General features: G+C 33.7%; 1 protein-coding gene across 2 annotated transcripts in view; it reads right to left on the minus strand.

The window, feature by feature from the left end:
• The window catches only part of LOC123662558 (transcription factor kayak), a 42,947-nt gene that overhangs the window by 12,047 nt on the left and 10,398 nt on the right, over window positions 1-20,502 (minus strand). The window contains exon 1 of one of the 2 annotated variants that reach the window (XM_045597401.1): window positions 17,891-18,186. The exons of the other annotated variant lie outside the window; for it this stretch is intronic. Within the exon in view, the coding sequence (XP_045453357.1) occupies window positions 17,891-17,992 (102 nt within the window). The 5' untranslated portion in view covers window positions 17,993-18,186. Of the gene's footprint in view, window positions 1-17,890; window positions 18,187-20,502 lie in introns of those variants that run through there. 2 annotated transcript variants of the gene reach the window in all.

Genomic DNA, 20,502 nt, shown 5'->3' on the forward strand with positions numbered 1-20,502 from the left:
CCGTATTGTACTGACCTCTATATGACATACCTCGGATATGTTAAACACAATCTTAAAATTCCGTAAGCACTCCCAAGCTATTAGGACGTCAAATGAAAGAAGTAGTGGTAGTGTGTAGTCGTACTTCAAAACTAAAGATTTTATATCTCGACGGTTGTTTGGAAGCTCATTAACGGAACGCTAATTGCTCGGACTAATAGCGTTGCTCGAGTTGTCGGCTTAGGAAATTCCTTGAACTGATTCTAAACAAAGATTTGTTTTATATTCCATTTGTTTACTTGTTTTACTCTTTCAAAGTTTACACTCGAGTAGTGCTGTTAACCATTATCTAATCAATATGTTGTGGTATTTGTAAGTTATAGGATAAACTGAACGATTGCTCTATCTGTTAGTGGTTATCTCGAGTAGGTAGAGCATCTATTACAAAATATTCACTAAGTGAGTAAGTATTATTGGCGTGAACATAATTGGTAAATTACAAACACGTGTTGGCCATTGGTCAAAGCTAATACTTATGTGTTGCGTTATCGAAATAGTGCAAACCGCAATTCAATAGAATTATAAAATACAAATGCACTGGCCGAAGTTTAAGATCAGGCTAAACATCAGTTAAAACTTCGTAGTTATAACTAGTGCGTATTAATGAAATTAAAATGTTACAATTATAAAATATCAAAATAAACAAAGGAGTTATGTATGCATTAGCAATTGCTACCGCCGTATAAGTTCTAATTTAACATTAAAATGTACAGGGTAAGTATTAAACAAACAACACATGCAAGCATTGTACGGCGCCGTCGATTGTCGCGACATTGACCGCCACTGAACGAATAATAAAATAAATCGACGCCTGGCACCGCGCCAGCAGCCCTTCCCTTCACCTTTATGATGAGGAAAACGCGTAGTCGGTAACCATTGCCGCACCACCTTAACTATATTAAGTAAAGACCTCAATCGCTACGCAATGTACAGTCCCGATTGACAGAAAACGAAATTAAAACGGTCCGATGGAAAAATCTGCACCCTTCGTGTATTCTCTGCCATTTAAAGGGGTTAAAAACCTTGTTTTCCACCGTCGAAAGGTCACGAATACTACGAAGTAAAATATATTGCGGGGTAAAAACTTTAAAAAGTAATCGAATATACGAAGCGGTGAATGGTTCTGTGCAAACGAATCGACCTTCGTTTTCATGAAAACTGCTCCATTCTGTATTTCTCGGAAAACCCGCGTGAGTCATCGTCAGTCGCTCTCTATCGCGGGTCACTACGACTTGCGTATTTCATTTGTCGACTCGATTCAAAAACTCGACTACGTTGAATGATTCATGCGAACTATGAATCAGCACGCGACATAAAATTTCACCGAGAAAATCTGAATATTTACACATTAATTTTTTTTCCTTCGTTATAATAATTTACATTAAAAAAAGTAACAATAGTTGCACATTAGGTAAATTGAAGGCTAAGGACGAGGAAGTCTCATTAAAACGTGTAAAACCGGAAAAAGAGGTATCTGAGAACTTGTAATATTCAGTCGGTATATGTTATATGTATAAGTTAACTGTGTTAATTAAACAGATTTTCATCATATTTCACACGCGAATTGAGATAAGCTTATCGTGCGTAATCGGCGATGAGCGGCGCCGGCCGCTGGGCCGGATATCGTCCGGAAATGATTGGCATTCCGCGCGGCGCCGCTCGCCAAAGCCGCAGACTTCTTAAAAAACAATCCTACGCTTTTTTGTGTACGAACCAAGTAACAAAACATGTTTTTGCCTTTGAACTCGTTACAAAGCGCGAACTTAAATGGCTATCAAGTGTAGTAGGTTTGTTATTTTGCGGTTTTCTTGATAGCTTAATGTAAGAATGACTCAATTCTTTATTTTTAGTAAATATAACAAGTTGACGAACAACAGTGCGATAATCGTTTGCGAAATATAACACCGCATATTATGATTTATACAGGTCTTAACAGGTTATCTGTTACTGGGTAGTATTTTTAATCGGTATTTATTGTTTGTCGACGATAACCAAAGTAACAGCTGCACGCACGCGGCAGAACAAAGGATATAGTCCTAACGCGTTAAATGGCTATGCAAATTATATTGTAGCGTTAATAATGTTAATGCTTCCTCACATGGCTCGATTACACGCGACCAACATATTATGTGCATTATCTCGAATTGATCGAGTCAAAGTTGTGTCGCAATTTTAAATGATTTATTAACCTAAAGTTAAGTCACACGTTTTGTTTTTCTTTGTTGAGGAAACGTGATTTAATGATTTTTTTATTTCTTATTTTTTGATTAAATAATATTGAATGCAATTTTAAGTCAAGATTATATATTAGTTAAATAATTAGTTTGAGCTAAAGTGTCGATATGTCAAAATATTTGGGTACAAATAAAATTTCAGGAACACAGTATACAATGTTTTTTTTTTTTATATCAATTTTATTTAGTTAACCGTGCGCATATAACAAAAATATGTAGGTACTAAAAATATTGTTCTGTACATATGACATGACACTTCCAACATTTTCGCCGTTCCGGGTGGTAAATAAATATTTCAGTTGAATCGAGCGTAGCTGTTAGCAAAGCAGATTACACTCGGCTTAGGTACAACGACTCTTGCCCACGCACATGTTACTTGTTTTGTTTAATTTTTTAATTGCGTCGCCCACATACACGAGTGGGAGCGATTCCTACCAATTGATATATTGAACACTTTCTGATATAAATAATCTGACATCACGGATATAATCGCTTTCGCGATATTATTGTTAACCTTATATGAAGATATTTAGTACTAAAAATATATTAAGTAATATTAGGTATTCAAACACATTGTTACATTTTGTTCGTACGCTTCTCTACTTATTTTTGTAAACAAATTACTTATATCCTTAGTAAAACTTATGATATACAAATATGCAAAAAATATATACAACAACACGTCATTCCAATAAGGAAATAAAGAGACAACAAAAAAAGTCAGACAGCAATTTTCGACGGCAGGTAAGACAATAACCGACAAGTTAGCGCCGAGAATAACGTTTACGCCATTCAAGAGAGTTTAACGACATAGCGCGCGTTTACAGAATCACAATAATCAAATATGACCGTGCACCTTTTGATGTTGACTATTTCAAATTACGCGGCAACTTGAACGTAACAATATATAAAAAGAATGCACAACGGTTGCCTACGGGCGACGAGCAGACGCTTAGACAGACAAAGCCATTGTCTCAACGGCCGCTGTGTTTGGCGGCACTTATGCTAATATCTTTTGAAGAACGCCACAACCTTCCTTTACGGACACTAGGAGAAGTTTTATTGCCAGCAATATTTTAATGCAAAATCACAATATCAGTCGTAAGTAGCAAATATAATTTTATTACTTCTTTGTCTAAGAAATTGACACTAAAAGCAACGGCGTAAATTTATAACAAGGACAAAGTCCTTTAATATATTATATAGATATAATTTATAATCAACATGTAAGCATAGGTGGGGAGAGGCGCGGGCGCAGAGGAAAGCGTTTCTTGTTATCAGAGCAGCGGAAAGACAGCCAGAGCGACCCTGGCACCGCCGAGTACCATCCGAGATAAGTTGACGACCAAAACGTTGACGTCACTCTAGGCAAATTAGGTTGCAATCAAGGATACAAGTTTTCCTTTACTTCAGTAAACAGAAATTAACCAGTTATTCGATTGGAATTTTTTGCAACAGTTAGGTGTATAAAATTGAAATAAACGTTTTTTTGTTAGCTTGGTAATACTTTTGCTGCTAATTCTAATTAAAGAAACAAGTACCTAATAAAGTAAAACAAAAAATTGGAATAGCTCGACGAAATTTAAAAGGTTTAATTAATTAAAAGTATAATAAAATATCGTTTACGCATATATTCGTAGGTACATAATATCATATATAAATTAGATTACACGCATCCGTTTTTGGTAATCAGATTTGTCTTATTTTTTTTTTCAATATTTTACACACAAGACAGACTACACTAAAATATATCATTTATAATTTTATATTTTGAAATCCATGTGAATTTATGTAAACATTTTTACAATTTTTAGATTTTTCTTTTATACATTAGTTTTTGTATGTGACTTATTCAAATAAATAAGTGCAACAAAATATTGGAACGAAGTTCCTTACGGTAGGCTTGACATTTGGCTGGGCGACCGAACTGAAAAAAAATGTGATACTAAAACCGTAAGAAAAATATATAACGGAAGTGACGTAATATCAGTAACACGACTGTATAATATGACGTTTGTAAAACTAAAATATTACTAGTAAACTTTTTTAAATTATTTATGTAATTTTATACTGTCGACAAAAATAAATAATGACATATGTTTTTTTATTTCACTTAATAGTTTGAATTAATATTATTATTTTTTTTGATTTATTTTATTTTACGATATTTGTTATTTTCTAAAATTCCTAACTACTTTTATGTACTTAATTAAAAAGCAATCAACAAAATTAAAAAAAAAAATCAAAAACGACAATATATATATATAATTCAACATTTTTTTTCAAATTGTGTTGCTTCTATACTATCCGAAGGAACTTCGTTCCTACTTGGTGTCCCATAACACCACATATTTTTTTTTATTAATACTATCATAAGCTCAGAGCAAGGATAAGTCTGGGGTAAAGCGGGACTGGATACACGTATTCTTATCTTCCGCTGATAGCAAAGTCTAACCAGTGACTTATCGCCTTTCCACGAAAACATCCACAAACACTTATATTTATCGCTAAATATTTCACAACTACCTAATATTAGAAAATCATTAATAATATTGTATGCAATCGCATATTTAATACAAGCTTAATGCCTGTGTTAATCTTCAAACTAAAATTACATACATATTATAAAATGTAAAATGCGTCTTTGTCTTCCAAGTTTGCGTATAACAATATAATAACACTGATATAATACCAAGTACAACAAGCGTCAGTTTGCCAAAAGACCCAGAAGAACAACATTAGTCTAGCAACGAAACTATTAATTAAACAAACTGTTATTGTAAATATGCGAAGAAGTTACGTCGACGGTGTCGAAATCGAAATATAAAACCAAATTAATCTTCATCGCGCTTTTTATGTGACAGCTTATAAAAATTAAAAATGAAGCCTTTATAGCATCGTCAAGGCGAGACATTAACAATACAAACTTGGAAACTTTTTACACGAACAATACGCCCGTATACAAAATTTAATACTCGAAATATCATTAAATAAAAATACAATATGAGCGCTAAAATGACGAGGCATACAGCTACAGAGGTAAATACTTTCTGATATAAATTGTGGTATATTATATGTCACATCATAAAAAAAAAAACAAATCGCTTAGAATAAGTAATGATATTGTAAATACTGTTAACTGGAGAACTACGATGATAGATATCGACTGCGATTTACGTTCGAAGTTTACAAACGCTACAACGAAATAGGAAACATGTTTTTCAGGCGTATTGATTTAGATCTATGGACGGAGAACAGATAAAACTAGTAAGGCAAATAAATATACGGCAATGTTATTGGAGGTACAGTCGGAATTTTAAAGTCCTTGTTCGTTATCATTCTGTACATAGAGCACTCGAAGTCCATTGTATATAAAACAGGGCAACGTATATAATCTAATCAGCGTGATTATCACTCGATAGGCGAGGGACTTAACTGTTTTTATATTTCCAATTTTGTCTGTTTACATAGTTGTCCAAAAATGCTTTCAGGATAAATATGCAGGCGTATATACCTTCACGAGGACGACGGACTATATTCAAGATTTAAAAAACCTCAACCCATCCCCGTGTTTGTAGAGAATCTTTGTTTGCTCATTCTAATTAATTATTGACTTCATATTAAAATAATTTCAATTAATTATTAATTATTGTTTAACTATCCAACAGCTGGCTTTGAAAAACACAGGCCGAAGACGGGCAGCAGCGTCTTTGGTGCGACAAAGCCAGCCCTGTGGTCACCAACCCGCCTGCTCAGCGTGATGACTATGGGCAAAACACACGAGGTCAAGCCATTTTTTGGCGCAAACTTGTGGGGGTCTATGTCCAACACACTGTATTAGGCTGAAGTGAGTGAGCACAATATTGTATGATGTGTATTGTGTAATAAACATTTAATTGATCAATTCGTTTTATCTGTATCTATGTCATACATATTAAAGCTTTTTAGTTCATCGGGCAAAAACTAAGTAATAATATGATAAGGGCTGAAAATCAGCTCTGCATTGATCTTGGTTCTGTATCAGCTGAAGCTTAGCTACTTCCTATTGAATATTATATTTCCAACATTATATCTTGTAAATTTTAATACGTTTGATGTACTCGTATATAACGTCTTTGTCCTTTTTTTATAAATGTTCCTTAAACGTGTTACTTTAATCTAAATCTAATTTTGTATATATGAGGCATTAAATTTATATTTCTAACCGACTTCAACAAAAGGAGAAGGTTACTCAATTCGACCGTATATATATATATATATATATATATATATATATATATATATATATATATATATATATATATATATATGTTGCAGTCAAAACTCTTAACCAGTCAAAAGCACTATTGACTAGCAAAATCAGTCAGAAGTACTTTTGACCGTTTGCTTTAGTCAATAATACTTTTGACTAAAATAACAGTTAAAAGTACTTTTGCCCAATGGAGCTGGTTAAAAGTACTTTTGACTAAATGATTCCGTCAAAAGTGGTTTTGACTGGTTGTATCAGTCAAAACTCTTAAAAAATTAAGGTGGTCGATAAAAATAACGACAAACGGTAATATAAACTTTTATATTACTCATTATTAGTGGAGAACGTGCTGATATTAGAACAAAAATGAGTGACTACGAAAAGAAAGAAGGCTTTTTGCAAAGAATTTTAGCGATGGAAGATATGAAAGATAGTCATTTCAATGTGATGACAAAAGAAAAATTTGAAAAGTTTGCAATGGATGTGGAAGACGCGAAATTTAATGAAAAGGAAACACCATTACAGTACAGTAGACTACAACGCTTTAACACATTGAAGTTTGTGGTATAAAAAAATTAGTTACAGACACAGAACCTGTCAAATATTTTTGCCGGCTGAGGAAATCTACGACATTATTGATGCTGCTCATGTTTTTATAGGGCATGGTGGTCGCGATAGACTTAAGAATGAAACGGCAAAAAAATACGCTAATGTTACAAAAGAAATGATTAATATATATTTATCAATGTGCGAAGTATGCCAAAGGAAGTAAAGCAAGAAAAGGATGGGTCAGGTTTAGAAACCGATCCTGCACACTGAAATGAACAGCCGCTGCCAAGTCGATCTGATTGACGTGCAGTCGCAAGAAGATCGCGCGCATAAATTTATTATGGTTTATCAGGATCATTTGACTAAATATATTCACATCTAACGAGTTAATAGTGCTTTTGACTGACGCTTTCTTGCAGTTAAAACTACTTTTGACGGAGAGCGTCAGTCAAAAGTATTTTTAACCGCGAATTTGCAGTCAAAAGTACTAATAACCAATAATTTTCAGTCAAAACCACTTTTGACCAACTTGTCCAGTCAAAAGTACTTTTGACTAATTTCGCTAGTCAATAGTACTTTTGACTGGTTAAGAGTTCTGACTGCAACATATATATGTATGTTCGGGGATAACTCCGTCGTTTATGGACCGATTTCGATAAATCTTTTATTGTTGGAAAGGAGATATCCCTAGTTTGGAATCATGATAAGGAAACCAGGATCTGATTATGGGATCCCAGAGAAATCGAGGGAAACTCTCGAAAATCCGCATAACTTTTATACTGGTGTACCAATTTTGATGATTTTTAATTTAATCGAAAGCCGATGTTTATCATGTGGTCATATTTAAATTTCATCGAGATCTGATTACAACTTTTGGAGTAATCTTTGACAATGCGTATTTACTTGACTATTTTTTCGTCTACCTACGTTGTATTACTTGTCGATATAATTGAAGTGGGTTTTTCTTCGTTTGCCTGCAAACACAATTATTATTGTTATCTTAAAAGCCCTAGAAAAGCCCAGAATTAAGCACATACATCTTTTAAAAAATAATACGAGTTTTGCAAATCGTAACTTGGTGTTATTTGGCCTGACTTTCCTAAGTATTTTTTTTTTTTTTGATCAAGCGATGCCAAATCAAATCTAAAAGATGAAATCTAGAAAAATTTACTGAAGAAATATAAATAGTTCCTTCTATTAAAAATCTATACTATCTGAAATTAAAAGCTTTAAAATATAATGCAGTGACTTGTAGTGTCGAAAGTAGGTAGATGCGCTTTTTAACAGTGAAGAATGTCTTGTTTCACACACATCTCAAGATAAATTACCTTAATTTTTTTTTGTTTAATTTTTACTTTCTACTTTTAACACAAAAAACTATGGTTTTGCAAATACACAATATATTTTTAATAATATGGTAAATGTTGACAATATGTTTATATTGATATATCGACAATTCGATACCTAATAAACTGATTTAAAAAGTTTCGGCATTTGAAAGTTTGTTTATTGAAGTTAAATTGTTATCAAACATCGCGGCTTACGATAACCCAAAGAACTGAACCGATCTGATAATTTTGCCTACAATATTTCAGTTTATATTTCACGATCAATGACAAACGCTGCTAAAAATAGATACAAATTTTATAAGTATGTTATATTATATATATATATATATACTCGTATATATAGGTAAGTGCAAGTAACATTTTGTATACCTATGTCTTTAAGTTGGAAGGATTACTGACATATTTAATAGACAGATAATTGAGTTTAGGTACTTGAACGCCACTGTTTAACTTAACAAACAATAACATTTGCATAAAATAATGAAAGAAGTTTTTATATTACATATATAATCACTAGTACTTGTGTATAGTGAATAGTGTCTGAATGTGAATGTGGATATAGTTTTAATGGTCATCTATCTTGTTAGGAAAACAATTGGAGGCTTATAGCGGTGGATACAATGGTGATGCAAATAATCGCGATTATGGCAAGGTTGACGACGGCTGAGGGTTCGTTCAACTGACCGCGAACGATGACACGGGGCGCGCGCGCAGCGTCGCGGCGTCACATGCGCGCCCGCCGCCCGCAGCGCCCCACTTGCTTTTTGTCAACACATCGTAGAATTTTTTTGATACATTTTATATTATTGTTACCACACATCGTATCAAGTACGCAATCGTTTTGAGTGATCTACGAAACCTAAAACCCTACTGGCCAAACTACACATGATGCAACATGCTGTAATAAGGAAAACGTAGTTAAAACTTATTTCCAATACAAAACAGCGCCTAAGTTTAATGACACCGCTTACCAAGCAATTATATTCACTTACCTAAAACTGATACTCCTAACACCAAATGCAATCCAAAAACACTTCACACAAAAACAGTGATTCGTTGTATTTCTTTACAAACTTGTCGTAACTTGATAAGACAAGAGCGATACGCGTGCGCGCAACGGAAACAATCGACTGACAGATGTCGATCGGCGTCGGAAAACCCCTCTGTACGCGGCACAGAAACGCAGTGTAAATATTATACTACGACTGGACAAAGGTTTTTGTTATCTAAAACCAGTGGCAGTGAACGTGCATGACACGAGACGCGCGGTCAGCGGTAGAACGTGGAGTGAGGCTCGCGCGCCGGCCCCGCCACCGTCTGATAAGCCTGGCGCGACGCCCCCCGGCGACGCCTACGCCCCACTCGGCGCCGTCGCCGGTGCATCGTAAACACCACCGGCCGCCCCTCGGCTGCCAACGCCGAACCCGCCACCTCCGACCAGACAGGCCCCCGCGCAATATGCACTGCACCTACGCACAATTTCACAACTGCATCGTACCGCCGCGCCTTGCAGCAAAATCGACAACTTTCGACTCCTTAAAAAGACGAGGAAACACGCGACGCTTGCGAAACCATGGCGGCAGCCCAGATACCGATGAGAACAATGAGCCGCAGACAAATGTAGAACCTTTTTAGTGTCCTCCTAATTGGGCTGAAGTGCGTCGGTCGAACAGAAATTCAATATGCAATGCGATCCGTTCGCTACATAAACGGAATAATTAAATTAGTGCAGACATGTTGAGCACGGGCTGTAGCAAATATTGGCCACCTATACACAACACTGTTGAAATTCAATGTTTACACTAAAAATTTTAAAAACTAACAATCTGATTACGGTTGATTATGACTAAAAATATATACAAAACAAGTGAAAACTTCAGACGGTGTTTGTATTGAAATTTAACCCCCATAGTTTACATATGTATCTACTATACATAAGGATAAAAAGCTATAAGGTCAATGTACTAAAATACCTATATAGGTAATCTGTTTTCGTAAAAATTATTGTTGCAATATTGCTTATAGCAAATGACTTAAAAGTCACCTTTGTTGCTAGTTTCAATTACATGTTTGTTAACGTCGTTTAAATTGTGTGATTGTCTATCTCAACTTCATCTAATTTTAGAGCAATGATGTTGAACTCGAATCAAAAAATTTAATTTTTTTTTAAGCATTATACATTTATTTACTATTCATGAAAAAAAAAACCAAATAAAAGTTATAAAACAATGTTTTAACTTAGAATCATTTCATTTTTTATTGTTAATTTGCCATCTTAAATCATTGGCTAAATACTTTAAATTATACGTATTTAATTAACAAATCTTAATTAGTTACCAGTACTTTAATCTTCTTACGATTATTTATTAAACCACACTAAATTATTAAAAATATTTAGACACATTCAAAAGTCATAACATCTCAGATGTTAAAACTGTTTATTAATATTATGATACTATAAACGTGTTCAGATTACGCCGACCTTGATGCTGACCGATTCGCGTCGACTACTTCTAAATAATGATACAAAAAAAATATATATTAAACTGTACTAAAGCAACATATTCGCATGGATTCAAAGGAATGTCGTAAAGTTAAATTATCGTATGTTAATAAAACTCGCGATGTAAACTCATTCGGGACTGCAAGGGAAGAATCTTAAAAATGATTTAAATAACATTGACGATGGAAACGCAGCCACAGTCGTAAACCTTTACGAGTGCATTACTTTCCAACTGGCACATCCGCGCAAATTATGCGAGACGGACAATTTGTCGTACCACTGCAAGAATATGAAAATATTTAATAAAAGGATTGATTTAAGTAAACATCACCTCGCGCTACCAATGCCAACAATGGCCCAATCAGAGCGCATCGAAATAGTAAAAATATAATACAAGACAGATTTTTAGGAGTCGGACAAAAAACTTATAATAAGGTTTTTTTGTGATACATGAGACCAATGTCATACAACTTGGTCCGTCAGCCCAGAAATCTGGCGAGACGCATTAGGCCCACATAAATTACGAGATTAATCTTTTCAAATAATTTGACCTTTTCATCTGACGAGGGTTCATTAAATAATGGCGTCGGTATTGGAAGTACGCTTATTGTGCCGTCTATCACAATTTTGTTGTGGGCGGGAGTGAACATAATTCAATACAAATCCCGATGGATTCTGATTTAGGATAGATAACAAACTGATACTGAACCCGATTAAAATGTAAATTAAACAAAAATCATATAGTTAAGCATTAAGAGATAACTACGCAAGTACTCATGTGTACTTTAAGTAAAAAATTACAATAAAGAAACAGCGCAAAATACGAATTTGAATGAAAATCTACGCAGTAAGTTATTGATACAACGCAAAATAGTTATCAAGTTATCGAACTGTAGTGTTATTGAAAAATTGATGTATATTACTGAGCCATATTATTTAAATTATTTATTATACATTAAACATTACAATATACGATATCAATGAACAACAGACACCGAAAAGTGTACCCAAGATTGCAATTTCGTTTCGCACGCACTAGGCTTATTTTTACGTGTCTTGAGACGTTATAATAAATACAGTTAAAAATACATGTCATAACAATTAAATGCACGTGCACACTAAGTTAGTATGACATCCTTTAATAAGGCAGTCAAGGCGGAAACGTGGAAAATGTCAGTAATCTGTAGAGCTGTAAGCACGATTCATGACCATAATCGGAACAAGGACTTAGCAGCTGTTGTAAATATCAGTTCCATGCTTATTATTGTGACGTAATTGTTATTGCTTTGTGCAACAAAGAAAATCAAGTTCGCAAATGCTACGTAAAAAGCCTTTGTCTATAAAACATTAACTTATAAAATTGTTAATACGGTTGACCGAATCTTTAATAACGAAATTGTTCCCAGCATGTTTTATAAGTCCGATAAATACCATGCGTGCCTGTATAATGAGTCATTCGGCACCCAGTTCGTCCGCTGGAACTGCTACCGCTACAATGCGGTAGAACTAACAAAAATCTTCGTAATTTAAAAATATTTAAAAACATTACTGAGAAGTGAGAAATTGAAGAAAAATTAGTATTCTTTTATTTAATGCAAATAAGAAGATTAAGAATTAAAAGTAACATTAAAAGAGAACGATAAAAGATAAATTGCTTAAAAGCATCATTCAAAGATACTCATAATTATTTTAGGTAAGACTCGATCGAGGGTTGTATTGTACGGCTATTTTAAAATTCCAAATGTGTTTATTTGACCGTTGGGAAGCGACCGTGACTAAAAGGCACGACCCGGGGGCATCAATCAAGACATATTGACCTTCTATAATGTAAAATGGTTTTAATCTCTTGTTTTTAATAATATTAATAATAAATTCTGGAAGGCTATTATCTGAAACATTTGTTTTATGTGAACAATATTGTTGCAATAAAAGACAGAGCAAACAGAATGACTGGATGCACCGTATACCTACAACCTGAGAAATTTTTAATAAGGTAAAACTATTTCCTCGTTACCATAATAAAACATATTATAAAAAACGATTGCTGACCCAATTTTGTTTGTCCCTACGTGTTTTTCTTGCAAAGAACCTTATGTCGCGTAAACTAAAATTGAAATATATTTTATATATTTTAATTTGTATGTGGAGACGTGTCTGACGACGTGGGTGGCGTTACATTGTTGTTACATTGACGGGGTGACATAGAGACTCTGCCTGTTATTGGCAGTGACGAAGCCTCGTATGTCGTATAGTGTGTGAAGTAAGTTAAGGCTACACATAACTTACATACGCACGAAAAACATGTTAACATAAAAGGATGTTGATATAAATATTACGCATTCTTAAAAAATATTTTTCCTAGACACATAAATATTTGGAGTTAATTTAAAATTACGTGGTCGCAAATTAAAAAAAAAAAAAGTATTATCCCAGTATTTTTGGGTAATCTTCTTTAATTGTACAAAGATAAGCGGACAATAAAATGTTTTGACAGCACTTTTGACATAAAAAAAAAATATTTAGTAAAGTGCTGTGAAATTAGTAAGTATAGAAAAATAGCTTTTAGCGCTCAACATAATTTCACTTAAAATTTGTAAGGGCTATTGTGACAGTTAACTTCTAAAGAAAGTAGAGAAATCTGAGCGGCAGACAATGGACAACACTTTACGTAATGGACCGAAGTGGATAACATTGGTCAAGTTATCTTCGACGGGGGTAATAAAGAAGTCAATCCGGACCTTTACTGTTTTGTCTTTAAATGGCCACTTTACCTTTATTATCGCTACCACTTTGTAGCAACATTTTGCGACCTTTTTATTCTTTTCACTTTTTTACAGTTACGATGTTTATTGTTTGGCCTTTTTTTTACGCATCGTGAAATATTGTCTTTTTTTATAGATCCTTAATATAGCAGTCTCAACAGACAGCGATCATTTCTATATTAGGTATATACAATCACAGACTTCAAATATTTTATGACAGCCCATAACATAATTAACATTTTATGCTTATTTTAATTTGAAATTACTTGCCTATATCATTAATTTGGATCAATTTTATTTATCGTAATTTTTTCTTTATCTACATACTTTTGATACTATATAATGATAGAATAAATAGACACTATTCGCACGTGGAAGGCTAAATTTATTGCCAATGTAACGCGCCTGGTCCGCCCGAAAGACTCATATTATAAAGACTGACTTTATAGCATGGTATATTGCTTGAATATTTATATACTTGAATTTTAATAGCCCATAATTAGATATTTAATAGAAAATTTTACTGTTTCTAAAGCCGTTGTTCACGCGAATTTCTTTAAAAAAAACTCAGAAAAAAATATATACCTAAAATTTAATAAGTTAGTTTGATACACTTGACATGGACTTGTTTTCGTTAGGACTTTTCAAAGTTCATTCAGCCTGTGTCTGCTTTCACAATTAGCAGTTGTATTTGTGATACATCCGGTATATGGGCACACTGGATTCCGCTCATAAAGGAAGCATATTAGTATCACACTTACTGTCGACTCTTCCATTTCGCAGTGCAGAAACAAATATTGGTATAGTATAATAATCCATATAGAAATGATTTTAAGCACATTTCCAAAATGATTGTGAAATATGCAGGCGCTAGACATTAAAAAGATACCCCTGAAGTTTTGGGTGATTTTAAACAAAATCGCAGGTAGCTTTTACAATAATTTTAATATATAGACATTTTTAAAACTAACTGATTATTATTAAATTTTTTTAAATTAAAACCATTGTAGAATCCTCTTTAACACATCATTCGTGTTAAAAAGAAACACGTTGGCAATCCATATAAAAATATATTATTAATTAATCTAATCGTGTTAAAAAATAAATATTTGACCATATTTGACTATAAAAAAAAAGCTTAAAAGTAGTTTTTTTTACTTGTAACAAAAAACAGATAAGAATATTTTAAAATATGTTTCAAGTTTTTTTTTAATATTTAAATAACAATAAAATATTTATCTTGCAAAAGATAAGAGTGAAGTTTTCTTCAACAATAAAGAAAAGATAACAATTACGAACAGAAAAATATGTCATAAATTCCGTAGGCTACTTCCGACTTGGCGACACTAGGCGTTGAGTCACGGATTTCTAGGAACTCACACACACGAGTTTATTTACTTACATTATAATTATGGTAATATTTAGTTGGCACAGCATCTCGTACACATAGCTTCTCAAGGTTAAACCGTTTCTTATTAAAAATTTACTTTAAAAATTAAGAATGACGAAAAAAAAGAATTTGACTAAATATTTCAGCCACCTGAAAACATTTGCAGACAATACTTGATACTGTTTTTCCCTATGGCCGATTCTAAGTCAACTACAATTAGAATAAATTGTCCACATCCGGCCTTTAGTGCTGCAGCCGTTTAATAGGTGTCGGTCAAGCGGACCCATCTGCTCGATTCAAACGGTTAGACCAATGATATCCTAATCAGGTCACTAATTAATTTATGACTATCAATTGCTGGATAGTAAAAAGCGGACTGTATAACATTTATAAGTAGTAATTAATTAAATCGGGGCTGATATTATAGTGGTTTTACGAAAACAATGATTCGCGCGTAAACCGAAACCAAGAGCGCGTGAGCATTGCGCGGTGGGATTCCCAAGCGGACGTGCGTTCTTGGAAGCAATACAGTGCAGGAGAAATTTCACAAGAGCGATGTAGGTCAAGTCAGCCGGACTTAAAGTTTTCGCTTCGCAAAGGTTACCATCGCTACCGGCGCGGCCCGCCCGCCGACAAGTCCGGTTGTATTCTTGCGCAATTGATAGACTCGTTTATCAGATCTTAAATAATCAGCTTCTAGAACAGTCAATGCAGCCAATATTGCGAAATAAAAAAAAATATGAGTAATTAATTTTAAATTAAAATAAAATAAAACGCTTTAAACGATAGATTAAATTGTACGCACCACATTGGGAAAACCCAAGGATTTCATTCATACATTATTGGTACCTATAAAACGTGTTCGGAAAGTAAACAAGTGTGTGGTTAGCTACGTTTCCTAAAAAGTTCGGTTAACATTTAAAAAAAATAATGTAAATGGAATGCTGCAGTAGTATAAAGAAATTTTAACATAAATTTTAGTTGAATGACATGGTAAAACTGTATCAAATAATTAGTAATAATTAATATACCGATAAAAATACGAACATTATAATTTATGTACATAGAAACTTTATAAAAATACTGAAGAAAATCAAGGCAACATAGACAAAAAGAAAATGACGCAACAAAGGAAATATTCTTATTGATTCCCTATTATAACACATAAAACTCGAAATCTAAACCAAATAAATAAGGAAACGTATTACTTACTACCACATGTAAGAGATATACGTAAAAAGCGTAAAAACCCTCAAAATCGAAATTAAGTAGAAAACTGTCGTAAGAATTGTACAAGGATTGCAATAAATTAATTTAAGTAGCGCGGTCGCTGTTTCTTAGAATCTCTCAATAGTCGGTGGCCGTGTGGGGATCGTGACGTCATCGGATGACGTCATATGCTGGCACGAACTGTTACGTTTCTAGTTTTTGTGGATTATTCAAAATAACATTGAAATACGTTCAATTTTAGGTGATACAACATTATGTGGGGATTTTCAGAATTTCGTAACGTGATTTTTTTAATAAAGTACCTATTTACACAAACACGTATTTATAACAAAATATGTATAGAAAATAAAAAAAATAATTTACTTTTTAGTTAGTACTAAAGATTAATATTTAGACCACACGACTGAAGTAAAACTTACGAAACGAACTCTCTTTCTATCTCCACTAACTTATATCTATCTCCCTCTCAACTTCCGTTCGTCTCGTCCGATCACTTTTCGTAACGCTCACGTCAGTCGTCACCGTCACGCATTCACCAGCTTACTCCCCAAGCCAAGCGTACGTAAAGAAGTTTTACTTGAAAAATACAGCAATTAGAGACCTAATACGCAATTGAAATTATACGTGCTGTCTACGACATAATTTATACGTATATATTTACAATACAATACTTTTTCTTGTTCATTGCGCGCCATCTGTCGTAAACAGGCTGAACTTTTTGTCGTTATCAATAAAATTGCAGAAAATACAATAATACATAACACAACAACTATATTTGTTTATCATATTACTTGTAAAAGTATTGTAGGTAATTAGTTTTGATTTGAACATCTACTAGAATTGGTTTTTGTAAAAGTTAGATTGAAAAATATATCCAATCAAATATCAGTTTTTAATGACGCAATACTTTTTAAACCTCTAGTCATGCTAATGAAATATTCGCAATTATGTAAAAGTACCTGTTTTGTGAAAATTCATACATAATAATAAATAATTGATAATTGTACTAATGACATTTTAAATAAAATATTTTTAAAACTAAAGTACTCCATGTACAACTCTAAAATTTTACTTCTGATTTTCAAATTAATTAAATAAATTAATGACAATTAACTGTAGCAGACACACATGGTCGTCTTTTCCTAAAGTAAGTGTTTTATGGGTAACAGCCGACTGGTATAGGTAATTTTTTTTCGATAAACATACATATAAATAATACATATATAAATAAAAATATATATTACACCCAGACTCAGGATGGGAATCAAACCAACAACCTCCCGAGCAGAAAGCAGGGTACTACAAACTGCGCCAACGGGCTAGTCATTAATTGGATAATTGATAAAATATTGGATATAAGATATTTATTATTATTATTATTTAAAAAATTGAATAGGAAATCAAAATCAATTTAAATTATAAAATAATGTTTATTTAGCTAAAACTTGGGCTAAAAGTTTAACAAACTAGGAACCAAATACGATTGAGGAAAAAAAAATAGTAAGTCGTTTATAACTTTTCACGTAACAGTTCAATGACAATACCCTTGAAAAACACGTCGACGTGATAACGATAAATCACTCACCTTTGGCTTGTTGTAATCCTCTATCTGGTAATCGAACATGGTTGCGAACATAAGGCTATCGTCCTGCTCGCTACTTAGGTGGTACGGTACCAACTGCGACATGAAGACTGCTTTCACAACAATTCCCAAAACAACTACCCTCTAAGGGGTTAAAAAATATAACGTAAGTCTTTAAATTAGGAGCGGCGTGTAATTCACAAGTTGATAACAGTATGACTCATACGTATGTTCCTATCAAATACGTTCGAGTACCTAGAATGTTTAATATCATACTGAGTCAGTTCGCGCGGTCGCGGCTGGTTTTGTACGATCGGGCGACCGTACCGCGCACGCGCAAACAACATTTAGATTCGGAAATGTCGTATGCGACAAGAATTCTAAATATTCGTCTACCGAGCCAAATACTTTTTGCCTCTATAGTCGTAGTTACTTTCAGTGATTCAGTAACAAAATACTTTTTTCATGAAACGAACGTGAAGTAAATATTTTTATGAAAAAACAATCTTATATTTTGAAAGGAGAGTTTATTTCATTCCAGATGGCAAGTTCGGCATACAGAAAATATTACTCAGCTCACAAAAAATATATAACCGTATTTTAAAACAAAACTGTGGAAATTAAAAAGTAGCTGGTATTTTTATAAGTTAAAAAAAAAAAAAAACATTGTTAATCCGTATTAAAATTAAATAAAATTTGTTTTATTGAGATTCAACTTTTTTTAGGTCACCGTTAATTTTGTACCGCTTTTGCGTTTTTAATTAACTTTCACTATATCACTTCTTCGAAATAAATGGCAAATATTTAGAAATTATTAAAAAAAGTAGTAACAACTCAATTTAATATTTCGACCAGCCCGTTGGCGCAGTTTACAATGACCCGTGCTTTCTGGTCCAGGGGTTGTGGATTCGATTCCCGCCTCGAGTCTGGGTTTGATCTATGTATTTATTTATGTATTAATATGTAGCTATCTTAGACGACTGTTACCTATATATTTAAGTATGACACAAGCATTCAATTATTTAGCTTACGAACACACGACCGTGTAATTAAAAAAAAGAAAAAAAACAACAAACCTAACACTCAAATACATATAAACTAGCTATACCCGTGCGAATAATTCGCACTAATTTAACAAAAAATTTACCGACCCTCAATCATGTTAACGTTGTTTCAAAATTAAAGCCGTCAGAGGCAGCATTTCTGTATTGTGTCTCAATGAATATCTATGTGTATAATTTTAATAATTACTTAATTCCCAAAAACAAATACAATAATAACTTTTTAGTTGTTGATGCCGGTAGAGTAAGCATTTATCTATAAAATGATATTATATAATTTATGGGGAGTAATTGCGAGGTTTTTTCTAAAAAAGAGAGGCAAACATCTTAACCTTAGCGTATTAATATATAATTATATAGGTACTGATATGTATAAAAAATAATATGTATAAAAAATAACGATATTATTTTTTATTCTTTTTTTTTAATCATCCTTTCTTTTAATGAAGATTTCGTAACTTCATTTTTTTATTTACAGTAGGTACACACCCATAAAAATTTACGATGCGAAACTAAAAACTAAACATTTACGAATAATTCTGTGGTGTTAAAAAAAGGAGAAGTATATACCTATATATTTGAACTTTTCACAATGGGCAATTAATAATAAAACAACTCATGTGATTTGTTAGAAACACAGATTCTTTCTTTTTGATTTCTTTCTTCAATCTATGGTTAGAAATTTGTAATTTAATAAATATTCTATAATTATATTAATGACTGTGTTAACATACGGAGCCGAGACGTGAACACTGACGAAGGGACTGGTCCACAGATTAAAAGCCGCTCAACGTGCAATGGAACGGGCTATGTTTGGGGTTTCTCCCAAAGATAGGGTTAAAAATGAGACTATCCGCGAGAGAACGAAAGTTACCGACATAGCCCACAGAATTAGCAAGTTGAAGTGGCAGTGGGCTGGTCATCTGTGTCGCAGGACCGATGACCGTTGGAGCAGACGAGTCACGGAGTGGAGACCGCGTCTCGGCAAACGCAGCGTGGGACGTACTCCGGCCCGTTGGACCGACGATCTACGTAATTGCCGATAAGCGATTGCCGGTGTAGGCTGGATGAGGATTGCGGAAAACCCCAGGCCCTTGGAGCGTAGGCCCAGACTTAGGTCTTGGGCTTAGGCCCCAAGGGGAGGAGTTGCTGGACTTCTATTGGGCGCGTCCTCCGGGTGACGGATAGGGGGATCCTCATGTACACCTGTACATGAGCATTTTCCCCACGCTCAAAAAAAAATTGCGGAAAACCGGGATGTCTGGCGCGAACTTGTGGAGGCGTATGTCCAGCAGTGGACTGCAATAGGCTGAACTGACTGACTGATATTAATGACTTATTTTTTTTTATATCACTAAGTCGGCAAACAAGCGTACGGCTCACCTGATGGTAAGAGATTACCTTAGCTTATAGACACCTGCAACACCAGAAGCATCGCAAGCGCGTTGCCGACCCAATCCCCAAGAGCTCTGGTCACCTTACTCACCAACAGGACTTATTGTGAACCAATAGGTACAAAACTCTCATTTTTCAATTTTTTTTTTTAATTATTAT

The sequence above is a fragment of the Melitaea cinxia genome, chromosome 18 (assembly GCF_905220565.1).
Source record: "Melitaea cinxia chromosome 18, ilMelCinx1.1, whole genome shotgun sequence".
NCBI lineage: Eukaryota > Metazoa > Arthropoda > Insecta > Lepidoptera > Nymphalidae > Melitaea > Melitaea cinxia.